The 16,971-nt window shown below is 26.4% G+C and overlaps 1 protein-coding gene across 4 annotated transcripts in view; it reads right to left on the bottom strand.

Annotated features, from left to right (window-relative positions):
- Window positions 1-16,971, bottom strand: part of LOC107451438 (afadin) — a 99,905-nt gene that overhangs the window by 31,155 nt on the left and 51,779 nt on the right. For all 4 annotated transcript variants that reach the window (XM_087164473.1, XM_087164472.1, XM_087164475.1 and 1 more), the window contains exons 2-15: window positions 15,432-15,624; window positions 15,217-15,326; window positions 13,831-13,932; window positions 12,640-12,811; window positions 11,680-11,958; window positions 10,107-10,256; window positions 9,806-9,909; window positions 8,430-8,630; window positions 8,268-8,317; window positions 6,592-6,839; window positions 5,035-5,240; window positions 2,755-2,995; window positions 1,266-1,531; window positions 355-522 (exon numbers count right to left, since the gene is read on the bottom strand). In XM_087164473.1, coding sequence (XP_087020599.1) covers window positions 355-522; window positions 1,266-1,531; window positions 2,755-2,995; window positions 5,035-5,240; window positions 6,592-6,839; window positions 8,268-8,317; window positions 8,430-8,630; window positions 9,806-9,909; window positions 10,107-10,256; window positions 11,680-11,958; window positions 12,640-12,811; window positions 13,831-13,932; window positions 15,217-15,326; window positions 15,432-15,624 — 2,490 coding nt within the window. The remainder of the gene's footprint in view (window positions 1-354; window positions 523-1,265; window positions 1,532-2,754; window positions 2,996-5,034; window positions 5,241-6,591; window positions 6,840-8,267; window positions 8,318-8,429; window positions 8,631-9,805; window positions 9,910-10,106; window positions 10,257-11,679; window positions 11,959-12,639; window positions 12,812-13,830; window positions 13,933-15,216; window positions 15,327-15,431; window positions 15,625-16,971) is intronic.

Raw genomic sequence — 16,971 nt, 5'->3', positions numbered from 1 at the left:
TTTTTCATATCTTTTTTTATTATATTGTTCAAACTTGTTCCCCTGTTCCTATTGGTTAAACCACTTAGTATGTGTTTGTCTCTTGGCTTTTCTACCATCATTTTGCTATTCAGACACCCAGGAAGGTTCTTGAACTGAAACTATGTCCATTTCAGAACTTTCATTTGAGCATTATTCACCTTTTCTTCCCCTTCTTTTTTTTTTTTTTTTTTTGATTTTTATTCTTTACATTATTCATAAGAAATTTTGAATAGTAAAAAGTAATTTACATTATAAAGTTAGTCATAGATCTAATAACAGTTAACTATTCAGTGAAAGAACTATATCAGGTTACTACAAATAAATAACACATACCTTTACAACACTTTCAATAAATTCCTGAGGTATATGAGGTTCATCATCTGAAGGTAGATATCGTTCTAAGAGTGTTTGTAACTGCAGCGAGTTCAGTTTAAAACAAAGAGAACTAATGGAAGCCAGGTCTTCAGAATTACTTTTTGGAGCTTGCAATAAATGAGCAGCCTGAAACACAATTAAATTTAAGCACTATTATAATCAACATAAAATAGGCTGGGTACAAAAAAACAATTATCAGTTTATATATTCTAAATTTTTATTAAAAAATATCTTTGGACAAAAAAGTAATTTGCTCGAATTGCCAATTTACTCAACTATAAATTTGAGCTTTATTTTATTTTGAGCTATAAGTTTACACTTAAATTTTAAAAGTTTCAAGGTTTAAATTTGCAAACCATACATTTTATAACAAAATGTGAAGAAAAATTAAAATCTTACTTACAGAATTCCCAGCATTATTAAGATTTAATTAATATAAAATTCATCTTAAATTATTTTTTACACCATAAAAGGAATATCTTATCTTCAACAAAAAATTCCAAAGAAGAAAATTTTAATTTATTCTAGAAAATTTTAATGGAAGTGTTTGAATTTAATGGAAGAGATAAAAAATTAAAAATGTTCCTTATTTCTAAGAAAATCCTACATATAATCTTCAAAAAAATTTCAAAAATTATTGCACGCAGTTAATCCACAAGTCAGCAGTGGGAAAATGAAACAAGATAGAAATCCCTTCCATATAAATTAGTTTCAAATGTTTGAATACATAGAAAAATTTTTAAGATTTTTAAAATTTTAGTAAAACATTTTAGATAAATTTTAGTTAACATATAGTAGAATCACCGCAGTATAAAAAAATAGTACTATTTTCAAATATAAAAGTGCAACTACAAAAAATACAAAATTACCTGCACAATACGACTGAGATGACAATCAGCAGCTAATTCCAATCCTTGTTTCTCGGCCCATGCTTCCACACGTCCCAACCTTCTCTTTAGTCTTGCACCCCAAAGTCTCGTACAAAGGTTCATTCTGGTTTCACATACAACTTTATTGAACAGCCACATGTTGATGAAGTGAAAAAGTTGTGAAAACATCTGGATGGTGAGAGCTGCATTGACACGACATCGCCTCAAAAGTGACATAGCAGATGCTAGCACAGCTAAAACATCAGCTGAAAACAGAAGATATAAAATTTAGCTATAAATGAAATTTCATTTCAATCAGATGTAGTACAATAATTATAACACACAAAGTTAGAAAAAAATTTAATAAGAGAGTTTAAACCAAATTCCATGAACTAATTTAGAAATATAAACTAAGGCTGATTGCTGGGTAAAAAAAAATATCTTTATTTTACTTCATTACTGAAAAAGTGGTAGCAAAAATCAGTAATAAAATAAATATGAAGTCTAAAAAGCATAAAAACAGTGTAATAACTTTAAAAAAAGGCATCTGATCAATAATCGGAAATCAAATTTGATCTCACTCCGTGGGAGTGGCACAGCTTCAGAAAGTAGGGAGGTAACAGAATTTGGTATTAAGAAAATACCAATATAATTTACACTAAAAAACGTCTATATTTATTTGATCTGATATGTAGTTCTTAAAAATGTCTCTAAATAATTTGCAACTTATTTTAATTCAAGATTACAACACCATCTATGAACCAAAATGAGAAAACCGGTAGATGAAATTGAGGAATTTTTTTTTTCCTTGTGAATCTGAATCCGCAATAAAAAAAGATGGTTTCTATTTAAGAATCGCATTCCCTGGCTCTGCCGCAAAATAGTATCATTGAAGTAAAAAATATTGAAGTCTATGATCAATGAAGTATGAATATAGAAGTATAAAATATTGCTAAAATATTTTATACTTCTTTTTAGACTTATGACATAGCGAAAAATCTTCAGATATTTAATCGCTTTTATATTTTTCGGGCACTCTGTTTGTGCATATTTTATTAAATTAAATACGAAGTATAATGTTTTAAATATCAAAAAAGAGGGCATACCTGTGCTGAACTCAAATTATTAGTCATTTAAGGCTAAAAAATTTTTTTATTTAAATGTTATTAAACTATGCTAGATGAAAAATAACATATCTAATGTGTAAGAGAAAAGAAGGACCATTTGAAAATTGTGAAACCCGTTAAGTAATCAGAAGAAGGTTACCACTCTGATTAGCATTTATAGATTACTAAAGACACTAACTTTTGTAAAATTAGATGTCTAAATAAATTTATTTAGAGGTTAAGTTGGTGTAAAATCATTCACTTCCTTATTCTGAAATGTTCACATAACATAGAAAAACAACAGTTGATCACACTAATTACAAAGTTTTCCAATGGTATGACTAATGGCCAAATGTCCAACAGTGTAAAAGAAAAAAGTTTACCGGTTGTACCCTCTTCTTCATTGACATCATCACGGTCTTCAAGGAAAGCTGGCATTGCATCCTGCAGTTCTACTTGTTGACATGTTACGAGACTTCGAAAAGCCAGCTGAACACTTTCTGCTAGTAAATCTTGGGCATCAAGAGTATATGCACTTAAATGGCGATCTTGTTTCAGAAAATGAAGCAATTCAGAAGTATTAGCAAGCCAAAAAGCTAGGGCAGTTGCATCTCGATACCGATCCTAATTAAAAGATATTAATGAAAACTAATTAGCTTCAAAATAAAGATTGAATATAAAAAAACGATATAGTTCAAACCATACAAAAACTGGTAAAAATGTTCATGCATATATTTTATACATAATCAAAATTACGAATTTATTTTAATATTAAAGGTAACACAAGAGGATAAAAATAATATATACAAAATGTTATACTTTACTATCCGTAAAAACTGCTAAGAAGCTAAACAAATGTTAGCTTTTTAATTCACATAGAATGTAAAGAAATTTTAGAAAATTTGTTTTAAAAATTTTAAATTTAATTTCGTGAAATGTTTGTAAAATTAATTAGAATACCTAAGTAACTTCTAAAATTTCAAAGCATTCAACAAAAAACTTGAAGAAAAAAAATCCACAAAAATTTTCAATTTTGCATACCTAAAATTAGTAGTAAATAGTATTTTTTTCAACTAATTAATATTGAATAAAGTAGTAGCGTTATTAACGAAATATTAAAATTCGCTTTCTTTTTTTTTTAGTTTACACAGATTCAGATACATAAATCTAAAAAAAATGCTAATTGACAATGACAAATAAAATTTCAACTAAAATACATAACTTATTGATCATTCATGGAAAACTAAATTTTAAGAACCAAAAAGTTTATATTTAATGGGTTTAACTGTAAGAGAAAATTTTTAAACTGTTCAAAAAATTCTAGAAAATTTTCAAACTATAAAAGTTTATCTAAATCAGGGCTTAATCCAGGGCGATTTTGGTACCGTTTTTCGGTACCTTCACAAAATTTAAAAAAAAAAATCGGTACCTTCACAAAATTTTAAAAAAAAAATCGGTACCTTCACAAAAAAAAATCAGTACTTCAACAAACTTTGAAAAAAAAAAACGCATCTTCACGAAAATAAAAAAGAAAGTTAGAAGGAATTAAAGTGCTGAATAGTTTTCTGAGCGGTTCACGGAAAAGTGGATTCACAGTGAACGCCGTATGGTACGCCATCGGACGGCGTTCCGCGCAACCGCACTAGCTCGAAAACAGGCTTGATATGCTGACGTCACTTCTCCTAAATACGCCATTCAATCGGAGTGAGTGGTGAAGTTTTTATACTAGGCAACCGGCTAAATTGAGCCAGCACGTAAACAACTCAACTCATTTTCCCAGACAAGTGTTTTTGTTATGATTCAGCGTAAAACGTGTTCTATTCGTATTTTTTAACAAGATTTATGAAAAGTTTTTATAATGAAGCGAGGAAGAAATTTAAGTGGAGCGGGTGGCTCACGGAATAGCGATTATTATATGAAGCGTTTATGCACGATCGATAGTATAGGAACGAAATCAATTAAAACATTTTTTCAGTCTGAAAAAACTGAGGAGAAACCGTCACAACAGTCGCCGTCTGAAAAAACCGTCACAGTTGATAACAAGGCACAGTGTATTAAAAATGCTACGGAACCAATGATTGAAGAGCAAAACAATTCAAGTTTTGTTACAAAAAAAAAATAGCTTTTTTTTTTTTTTTTTTTTTTTTTTATCAATACTTAATTTTCACAAAAATAAAAAAAATTTCACAAAAAATTTTTTTTCCACAAAAATAGGTACTAGGATTGAAAACCTCGATTAAGCCCTGTAAATATAAGAGCTGAATCCAATCATCAGACTTAGATAAAATGATACACTTTCCGTAAACACAAAATCTCATAAATAAACTATCTGCAAGCAATCTATTGATTCTTTTAACTAGTTTCAACTCTTTCATCCCGGCCTAATTCTGACAAAATTTGTATGAAAATCACTGATTTTTTTTACGTGCTTTAATTTTTATAAAACTTTACATCGATTATTATGTATACCAACATATCTTTCTTTAGCAGTTTTAAGTTATAAAATCAGTTATGGAATTACCAAACTTTTTGTCATATCCGAATCATATCCAATTATAAATTTTTCGTCAATAGCGTTTGCATAGTCTTGTATATTATGTCCGCCAATCACTGATTAACTAACATTTGATTTAGATACTCAAAAAACTAATAAAATCTATTACCTGTATAACTTGATGCATTACAGCTGCTACATTGTTCATTAAAGCTGTCAGCCTATGAGCACGATCATTCGGGGTAGTTTCGGGCCTGAAATGTGTAGAGGCACGATATCGAGCAGCCATATACAGAGCATATGTTGGTGACAGTTTAAATTGCACTTGACTAGGATCTAGCTGAGTAATTGATGCAGCTAGAAAAGCTTCTTCACCTAGAAATTTAAAAAGAAAAACATTAATTAAAATATTAAAGTAGTTTAAAGCTTAAATTTTCTTTCAAAAAACAATTTTCTTTCAATTATTATATTCGATGTTGAATACTGAAAAATCTCACACGCTACATTCGATTTTGTCAACAGGTAACACAACAACTACAGACAATAACATAGTGAATCAAATGTTTTACATGGTGAATTAATAAAAATATAAGTAACTTTGTTATTAAGAAATGAGCATAATCCTACAAATAAACTACATATTAGCAGAGTTAGGATAACTTGAATTTTAAATATAAAAAAAATACATACCTACATTATTTTTGCTTTTTTTGATTTTGTATTAACTGATTTAATTCAAGATTTAAAAACCTTTTTTATAGCAGTTAGCAACTATAGTTTTATGCTACCTAGAATTGTATTTAAAAAACTGGGATCTTCTTTCAACAGACCACAAATAATTAAACAAAGATACAAACTTAATCAAAACTACCTATTACTCTCCTCGCTAACACAAAACACAAACAATGCATGTAATGAAAAATATAAAATGAATAGCAAATATGACTAAATTTTATCAAAAACATTTAATTTAGAGAATAGATAGAGTTTTGCGTATTAAATCAACTTTATGCAAAAATTCCTATTGTATAGTATTTGCATCTGTATATATTATTTAAATATTAACAGAGAGAACTCACAGAGATACAAAACAAATAAACAGACTTCATTCTACAATATGACAAAAATATAGCTTACTTTGAAAAATCTATGTCCAAATAATTTAGGAATAAACTACTGCAACATATATAACTTCATATTTAGTTACACTTCAAGCAGCTTTACAATTTAATCGATTAAAACACAGATTTGAGCATTTTTGAGATTTGGCATCACTCTTTCCAATATGTAACCTGATTTATTAATTATTTATACAAAACACTAAATTAAATTTACTTTCTGCATTCTTTGTTATTCAAAAAGCTTTAATTATAAACAATTAACATTTGACTAATTTTGAAGATATACAGTCAATAAATCAATATAAACAATCCAGTTTTAGTTTATTTTAGCACATCATCTTTATATGTAACACTCCAGTTTTAACTAAAATACTTTTTCAAGCAAAAACAAAACTGAAACCAATTCCCCAGAAGCAGGTTTTAACTTTAATACAAAGTTTTATAATTAACAAGTACTGGAGCTTTTGCTACACAGAGAAAGTATATGCAATTAACATTTAACTATGCATTAAAGTACTTTTTTTAATTTAAAAAGAAAATAAATAAAACTTATCTTTAAATTTTTAGGAAAATAAAAAAGAAAATATTTTTTTATAAAACCATACCATCTTCCCAGAATTCTAAAACAGCTGGAAGAATAGGATCATTGCCCCTCTTCTGGTCATATCTCTCACTACTGCGTCCATGTGTACTTTCACGGCCTAATGACCTATGAGAAAGAGCATCGTCAGACTTTTTGGAAAGACGCTCCTCTCTGGAATGTGTGGATACTGTTTCTACATTGCCATCCGCATCAAATGTAGTTTCATAGCTACCATGATGATGAAGAGACACCTGGTCCTCCCTTCGACTTCTGTGAAAAATAAAAAATTATTGATTAAGGGAATTACCTGGGTTTGAAAATTTCAACAAACTTATTATTTATTGGTTTTAAAATTTCAAGGCTATTCTTCCTTACCAATAGAAAACTAATAAATATAGATTTATGCATGCACACAAGATGTTATTTCAATGGCTTTGAAGGACAGGGAGAAGAAAAATAAAATTTCTAAAATCTTTAGAAATACTTACCTAGTAGTTATTTTTCAAAATTTCTTTTGGGGCTAAATTACTTGATTTATTTGTCTTTTCTTTTTTGGCACAAGAATCTTTATTTATGAATTTATTATAATTAAATTGAATAACTTAACTAATAGAAGCTGATTTTGATTTAATTGATCTTATCCCTAAGTTCTTATTCTCCCTGTATTTGAATTAAGCTACAACATTAAATAATGTTCAATTCCTAAACTATGATACTAATTGGTGAAAATTGTTACAGTTATAGTGGTATTTAAAATTTACTTAAAATTAATAATTTGAGTTATTTCAAATGGAATGGTATATCATCAACAAAAAAAAAAACAATATGAATGAACAACAACAAATGTAATAACAATAAGGTGCAAATAATCATAAGGTTAAGGATAAATTATAGAGATATATCTCAAAATAATAAATACAATATATTATAAAAGGTCCGCAATTACACCTAAGTTTCCTAGTCACAGTGAAATGCTAACATTAGCAATTCAAAAATTTTAAGTTTATAACAATCTGAAAATGACTTGCAATATTGCAAAAACTCTCAATCAAGTTTGTTATCGGTAGACAAAAGCAGTCTATTTATATATTTTAAATGAAAACATGTGGTGGTTTGAAATAAAAGAGAGGTGAATATGCTTATTTCATTTTTTTAAGCTTCTTTATCACTGTATTAACATTAAATATGTGTATTTATTTATAACTACAAGCTTACTATAACGATAATAACACTTGCATTTTAAATCATAGTTATAATGGAATTTCACTGTATTATTACTACACAAAAAAAAGAATTTTAAACTAAGATGAAAAATATTTTCTTAAATGAGTAATGTAAAATTTATATTGCATAAATTGAAATGAATAATAAAATTGTAATTGTATACATTGAAATGAATACTAAAATTGTAATTGTATAAACTGAAATGAATAATAAAATTGTAATTGTCCCTCTAGGCCTCACTCCTTACTTTAAGCTAAAGGCTCTCCAGCAACAACAACAAAAAATGATTTTCAGCAAGTAAGAGTGTATAGTGGAGAAATTTCAGTGAAACACTTCAACAACACTTGGAAGGTTAAATATACATACAATTATTAATATACATATTTTTTTTAATATCAAAAAAACTAACAAAAATATCTTACTAATTATGTAACTAAAGTTATTATACATTTAAGGATAACATACGAATATTACCTTTCTATAAATTCAGGATGCTGTCGAGGGTCAGGTAACATGCCATGTTTCTAGAAAAGAGAAATAAATATGTTACAACCAAACATACATAACTGAATGTAGTGAAGATAAATGATCTTCGAGTATTTTGATTGAAACTTTGTTGAAAATATCCTTAATTACCTGGTCATGAAGTGGGTCTACAAATCTAAAAGTATGTAGTTTTCCAAACCGCACAACCATTCCATTCTGTAAGATAGTTGTTTCATATATTCTCATACCATTCACATAAGTTTCTGCATCTCTACTGCTAGGAGTGACAGTAACTATTCCCTGCGTATGAGCAATGACACAGTGGCGGGGTTGGACATTTGGACCAAAGAGCTGCAATTTTAATAACCGAAGATGTAAGTAAATAAATAGGAAATCATAGATCAAAATAAACACAATTCAATAAAAAAGACGGTTAAATGTTTAGAAAATGTAATGTGTTTATAAAAGTGATATCAGCATGATATCACAAAATCAACATATTTCAAAATATAAGGATTAAAATACTAGAATAATAAATAGAAGAATTTGATCATGAAAAATTTCAAATATAAATAGAAAATATAGATAAATAATATATGAGCAATAACACTGAATTCATCATCATAAAAATTTGATAATATAGAATAGTTATTAAGTTTTCTAAAATATGAAGCTTAAAAAGCAATGAATCTTGTGTTGAAAGCAATTTGTCTAAGGCATGAAACAATTAGTAGACAATTCCTTAACTTGAATAAAACAATGTTGGATCAAAATCTGATTCTTTAAATCTGATTTTATTGTAAAATCCACATTAGTATTTGATGAAAATAACATTCTTTAGACACCTAAAAATTAGGAAAAGCATGACAAATAGCTAAAAATTCGAATAAATATTTTGCATCCAGAAAATCTGGACAACTACTGACTTTGGGAAACTTGAATAAGCATTAATCTAAACATTTTATAAGACTAACTTCAACTATAAATTCAAATGTCAACAACAACAGAATAAGAACTTATGTTCTGGAAAAGGACTTCAATAATTATAAATGTTCTATGGGTATCTTCATTAATAATAATCTCTCCCTATTCACCTTATTATGGATGTTGTTGTTTCTATTATAGAAGATGGTAGCACAATAAGAGGCATTTATGACTCCTGGATGATAGAAATTCATTGATTTTTACCAGTTTGAATTAAACAAGTTTTTTTATGAACACATATTTTTTTATACATTTTTATTTAAACGCTTCAACAAAAAAAAGTTCTTAAAAACAGTTAAGAGTTATGAATAATATATTATGAAGAATAAAAATTATTAAATAATGTGCATAAAATAGTGATGTCCACTATGTAATATATGAATATTTCATACATTAAATACATACAAATTATCTTCAGTATAAATCAATAAATTATAAAATTAAATGAAAATATAATACATTTCCAATCAACTTCGTCCATTCTTGAATAAAATTTAATTTGCACTTAAAAATGCACAAATTCACTGCAAAAAAATTTTTACCTGCAAATATTGTCCCCCGATAGAGCTACTTCTTTCACTACCAACTTCAGTAACATTAAGATAAAGTCTATGTTTCTTGGGAGGCCCATGTCCATCACTGCCATCTGTAGACATGTCAACAAATTAATTTTTTAAAAAAACTTAGATTTTAACAAAAAAGGAAAAATTTTAATTTCGTGTACTAGTTAATATTTCCACAAATAACAATTGTAATATTGAGGTATAAGGATCTAGATCAATTTCTTCCATTCGGAAGGAAAACAAAGCCTTAAATTAGGATATAATTTCTTAATATAAATACCTGAATTTAATTCAAGGAGATAGGGTAGTTTTTCAATTGTGTCATCCTGCCTGTAACTCATATCATCATTTTTAGTTGGCTTAGGCTTTTTTTTCCTCTTTCTGGGCTGGTAATCAGCAGGTCGTCTTCGAACATGAAATGATAAGGCACCTATAAAGATAAAATAAAAGCATTTAATGATTGAGCTAACAACAGAACGTAAAGTTTCCTTTTCTCATAAGGTTAACAATTTTCTACAAGCTTCAAAAATTTTTTAATTAAAATAAAATATGAATAAAGTATATTGTTCATTATGTTTGTTAAAAATAAAAATTTTAAAACAAAAACAATACTTAATAGTTAGAAAAGCAAATAAAAATGTTTTCTTTGTCAAATGAAATTATGCCAAGATAATTATTCATGAAGTATACCATACTTTAAAAAACTGCAAAAATTTTGTAACTTAAAATATTTTAAGCAAATTTTTCACAGCTATTTTCAGGGGGAGGAAACAGATAATACAAAAAGTTTGTAATTAGTTATGTTTTCAACCTTTCAGGTAGAAAAGAATATAACAGTTAGAAAACAGAATAAATCAATTTACGAACTATCATTTCCATAAAATCTTCATTCTTATATGAACCACAAAAATTTTTCATAACTCAATACTAGTTTTAAAAACATTATTTATAAATATTTTTGTAAAGAATAAAAACGAAAAGATTATTCAAATTTATATTACTTATCTGTTATGTTTAAACCTGCCACTCATAAATAATTTGAAATAAAAGTTATACTATTGATTCTTACAAAAAAAAATCAATAAATGAGAACAAAAATAATAATAAAAACACAACTAAGAATTAATATTTTTATAACTAAATCATGCCAAGACCCATGATTGTAAAAAAACAATAATTGCCTAGTCTTACTATTGATTACATTAGGCTTTACTTTCTACCAATTACAGCAAACTTTACTCTTGATTAATTACAACAAGCTTTAAGCAAGTGATTTATAATAACATTTGTGGCAGATTTGAATCAATACTATTTCTTGATTAACATTAGTTTATATATAACAGTCTTTCTTTCAGTCATTCACTTTTTCAGTATACCCAATAAAAATTTAAAACATACATCTATCTATACATACTTATGAAAATAAAAAGAACATGCAACAAAAAAGTCTTCCTACAAAAAAAATTAATCATACCAATATACTTTTTTTAAAGTAAAACAATGCAAAAGAAAGTAAACAAAAGATCAAATAACTATGAAAAATGATCTTTTCAGTATTTCAACCAACACCATTATCAATGCAGAAATAACTATCAATATTTTAAGTTTGATCAGGGTACTTGTTACAGAACTCAAATGATTGTCAGTCTCAATTAACTGCATTATTTGAACTCTTTACATGTTGTTGTTCTATTTCATATAATTTATAACAATGTCTGTAACAGAAGGATATCAAATTTTCTTAGAATATCAATACGCTTTATTTATTTTTATTTTTTTCATTTTTTGGTCATAATGTAAGTATCAAATCAGAATTTTGAATCAACCAGAATTCATTAACAGTTTGTTTTTACCTTTGTTCCGATTATGCTGCTGTTGAATCATCAGAGGACAATCATCATCATCTAATATATATTCTCTGATACCGCCATTTTGAAGATCGGGACCATCATTTGTATGATGTGATACTATAGTTTGTACAAGACAATACATAAAAGGATCTTCTTTATCGTACCCATATTTATTCAATATCTCTTTTACCACATAGGATGCAGTATCTTTTGTAGAAAGTAAAAGTGTTTTGTAAGGCACATCTTTATTTAAAGCTTCTCCAAATATTCTCAAGGTACCACCTAAAAATACCATATAAAATGCATTAAAAAATTTATAATACATGTTTTTGTAATGTATTAATATTGGAATAAACATGGTTAAACCTCACTATCACAAACTCAATGTAAGATACTAAAATCTTTTAACATTAAAAATTTCAGATACGGAAAACTGTAAGAGTTTTAAAATTTAAATTAAAATATTTGTTAGCATCTTAAAAACTATTATAGCATACTTAATTCAAAAATAAAAAACATAAAACTATTTAATAGTTACATGCATTTATACAAGTATTTTATAATAACATTTAAAAAGTGTACAAAATTTAAATTTTTCGCTAGAGTAAAAAATTACCATAATCAGCACAGTAGTTATTTTTACGTAAATATTTCCAATAACCCCCAAAGCTTCTTTCTTCCGAAGAAAAATATTTGGTGAAAGCAGTTGATAAATTTACTTGATTAGAGTAAAAGATTATCAATCAGCACAGATCTTATATCTATATAAATATTTCCAATAACCCTCAAAACTTCTTTCTTCCAAAGAAAAATATTTGGTGAAAGCAGTTAATGATAAATGAACTTGATTAATTGACATTTTTATCTATTATAAAAAAAGTGTATCTATAAAAATACAGATTAAAATTGAGCACATAAAATGAGCTAATTAAATATCAGTTTTTTTTTAAATTTTTTAATTACCTGCATCAGTGCCACCCTCTTGACAAAACTGTTGAAGTTTTTTCTCTAATATTTGCTGCCTCCTTCTTCGCATAACTGCTTCTGGATTGGAAATTGATCGAGTAAAGCTTGTTTCAGGAAGCTCAGAGTATAGTCGTTCAGCTATACCATCTTTCTTACTTTCTTCAGCAGCCTGTAATTGCAATATAAAAATTAATAAGATAGCACTTTTGGAGTAAATATACAAAGGATACTTTCATTCACATAATATAGTTAATCATCCAAGTATAGACTACTTAATAATACTGTAAAATTAAAGCTGCCAACATTTCAAAATGCACACAATAAAGTTTTTTTTCAATAGATAAATATCAACTTATACTGAAGATCAAGACATGTTTACTTGTAAGCTGTTATTCTTTTATAGAGGGTTAAAATATAAAACAAAAATTGTCTAAAATATAATATACACGAACATGTGATCACAGATGTAATTTGTCAACATCACAGAAAACGTTTTCGTATCACTCATTATAAACAAAAAATGGTCAAAAATTCCTTAATTTACCATGTAGTCAATATTTTTTAATTTACAAACATAGCAGAAAGTTTTTTAGTAATATTCATTTAAAAAGATAAATAGTCAAAATTTCCTAATCTTAACCCACATAAAGTGATTATCACTCTAATAATAATAATCACACTAATAATAAATTTGAGAACAATCAACAAATCAATTTAAAAAAATGACGTTATGTAAAACTTTGAATATTCTTGCTTAAGGATTACAACTCAACTTATTTCTTGACGAATTTTGAAGAAGTCATTGATAAATAAACACTAATTGCGCTGAACAAAACTCTTAGTAGAATCAAGGTGGTCACAGTGCAGTTTAAAAATAAAAATTTTTTTAAAAAAAAGAAAGATAAAAAGCAAATAACAACTCAGGATCAGCAAAGAGGGAAGGGATTATTTAGATTATATTAGACGTTATTTTATTTAACAGAATTATAAATTATATTTAGCTGTGCACTAACTCTTAATATAAAACCTTTTTCTTTTTTATGCAAACAATTTGATCTAATTTGAGTTAATAAAAGGTGGAACAAAGTAATACATAAAATAACTACTGCAATATAAAAAGTTACAAAATATGAGAAAAGTTATATACTAACAAATATGAAAGTAAATATAAAAGAGCAAAATAAAAACCTTCAGTCTCTCTCGTTTTTCTTTCTTCTTCTTCTCTTTCTTTTCACGTTTAGATAATTTTCTTTTGAAATTTTCATTATCACAAGCATCCATACTAGAGATCTGAAATATAAATATGAAATTAAAACTAGGATATTTTGAAGGAGGAAAATCTGCCTGCTGTAGAAATTTATTTTGCATAAAATTATCAAAGTTTAAAAAAAAAATTTTTTAATCAGTAACAGTTTATCAAAAACAAGTTAATTTTTTTAAAAATGAATTATACTTCTTGAATTAAAAATAAGGTTCACATAAATAATAAAATGAATTGTGAAATTTATATGAGAAACTCATTGTTAGAGAAACATTGAAAGTAAGAAATATAAATATTTAGTGTTCCTCTGACAGAATTTTTTTGTTTTTTTAAACTTTCTACAGAAAAATGTGGAAGATAATTAAAATTATTCACATTATTTAGAGATACTTAATTAGTAAAATATATGAAGAGCATAGATTTAGTGATGATTTGATAATTTTATTAATGCTCATTTCAAAATTAAAAATTTAAATCAAAAATAAAGGTTATAAATTAATTTATTAACAAATAATTGTTGTCATTTGTTTGTTAGTTTTGTATTTACATAAATTTAATAATATTTAATTAGCTAATGAAACCAAAGCATTGTTAAATTTGATTTATTTGTATATTGACACACTAGATGTGAGAAGAGCCCTGGTTGGAAGACATCAGTTTGCAAGCTGTAAGTAGTTTTCCTGCTTAAAATAAAATTTAAAAATATTTCACCTTCCTTCAAACTAAACAGATACATAAATCTCTGTTTGGTTCAGTTAAAAAGCATAAAAAAAATTATTGATAAACAATTTAAAGGTATGTCTTAAATATTATGGGTCTAAAAATAGAGAGTCTCAAATTTTGGCCTTATGTATTTTTAAAAAAATGCCTTTATTATTAAATCTCAGGTGAGAATGAATTGAAATTCTATCAATCTTGAGCTCAGAACTCCAGAAGTTCATCTAGTAAACAGGTAAATCAGACTTAAATTAACTCTGCAAACAATTTTTAAAAAAAATACTGTTTCAAGCAGTTAAATTAAATCCTCAATTTCTATAATTCTTCTATTTCTAATATTGCAAGTAACACTGATTCAAAACTAAATATTTTAATAATAGTAAGATGAAGGCACAAAATAGACACCTTTCATTTTTAATATTCATAAAATCCTTAAAGATTTGTACTTTTCACAAAAGTTTTAAAATTCTTAATTAAATCCAGTTAAATAGGATCTATAATAACATTTGAAAAATGAGGAATCAATAATTATTTGAAAACACATATAAATGTATTTTCTTATTTATAGGTATATATTTTAGTTAAGTAGAACATACATAGGACTTTTCATCCATGCGTCGAAGAAGAAATCTCCCTTCTCGGTCATCTCTATGCCAGTCTAGCTGCACAAGAAGGACCCTCTCATCTCCTTTTAACTTCCTCTCCTCTGCAAACACAATGAAAAAAACATTGAAAAACATTGAAAATAACAATTAAAAAAACATTATTCTTTTTTATTAATAAAAGAATTATGTTTCCACTATTTCCATACCTCCATTTTCATGAATTTCATAAAGGGCATATTCAGGAATAGAAAGCATTCGAATATCTGGACGGAATTTTTCTATTAATGTTTCTATTACATCTGATGTAGTTGCTGTGCTGGCAACCCTTATGCATTTGGTAGCTACCTTTTGACCAGCATCTTGGAAATAAAACCTCATAGCCCCATGGAACTCTAATTCCTAAAAAAAAAAATTTATAAATTTAAATTCATTTATTGATTAGAATTTTTTAGAATTCTAAAAATTACTAAATCAAAATAAAATTTAGTGCTTAATTTAATTTTTTTGGTATTTTTATGACAATTTAGCAAAGCCTGCCAAATTTACAGAAATACTTTTTTTTTTTTAAAAAAATAAAAAATTAAAAAAAAGACAACAGAAATTTTTTTTATTTCTATAGGTAGTTATTGTGGTTATAACACACTCAATTAAATAAAAAAATTAAATAAATTGTTAAAGTAAAATGCAAAAGTTTGAAAACTATCTTTCTTATTTTTTAATTAACCATTTTTTTTAATCCTTTAAAAGTAAATAAATAAGTTACAGAATATTTGTTTGCACTTGTGCAAAATTGATTATGAATCAATCTATCTCTTGTTTATTTATTTATTTATTTTTTAATGACAAAGCATTTGATTGGTTCACAACTATATACGTTAAAAACTTTAATAATAATTCAGATTGGAAATTGAGGCATTCATTCATTTATTTAAAACATATAGAGTAAAAAATACAGTTTTTTAGTTTAATTAACGCTTGAAATATATTGATGCATAAGGCCTTGGACAGATCTATTCATTCATAAGTAAAAAAATTCATATGTCAATTGACCCAGTTGTCACTTTTTACCATCCTACAATTTTCCAAATTTTAAAAAAAAAAAAAAAATTTAAAAAAACATAGTCAAAAATTTGTCTCTTGTCTTGTTAAAAATTTTAAAGGCCTTGTGTTAGGGGAATTTTTTACAAATTAGAATTGAAATAAATTAAATTATTAAATAAAACATTTTAAATTTTTAATTGGATGGATAAGTTCAAAGCATCTAATAATCATTCCAGAATAACAGCTATAAATAACGCATATACTTGATCAACTATACAATCTCAAAACAATAAACATCGCCATTAGCATCGATTGTTAAATTATTTAAATTCTTTTAAAATTAAGTTTTAAGATATTTAAAATAAGTAAAAAGAACGATTTTGTAGTTATTATTCAAAAATTAAATCAAACGATGGCAGTGACTTTTAATTAAACATGACACTTCAAGCTTCATTAGCGTTGTAGGAAATTCCGCCGATTTAAGGCATGAAAATTTTGCCCAAAAGTTTTAAATAAATTATATAAGACTACATTTTAAACTAATAATTCGTAAAATGTTCGAACTCAAGAAAGTTAACTTCTTTTAGATAAAAGTCACGTTTTTCTACATTCTCAAAATTAGAGAAAGAAATTAATGAAATCAAATATGTTCAAAAAACTCAAAAAATAATTATAATGGACAATTACAGTCAAATTTTTTTATAA

Source organism: Parasteatoda tepidariorum, chromosome 5 (genome assembly GCF_982258835.1).
Source record: "Parasteatoda tepidariorum strain Cologne lab strain chromosome 5, Ptep-v5.0, whole genome shotgun sequence".
Classification (NCBI taxonomy): Eukaryota; Metazoa; Arthropoda; class Arachnida; order Araneae; family Theridiidae; genus Parasteatoda; species Parasteatoda tepidariorum.
This window is presented reverse-complemented; position numbering and strand designations above follow the sequence as displayed.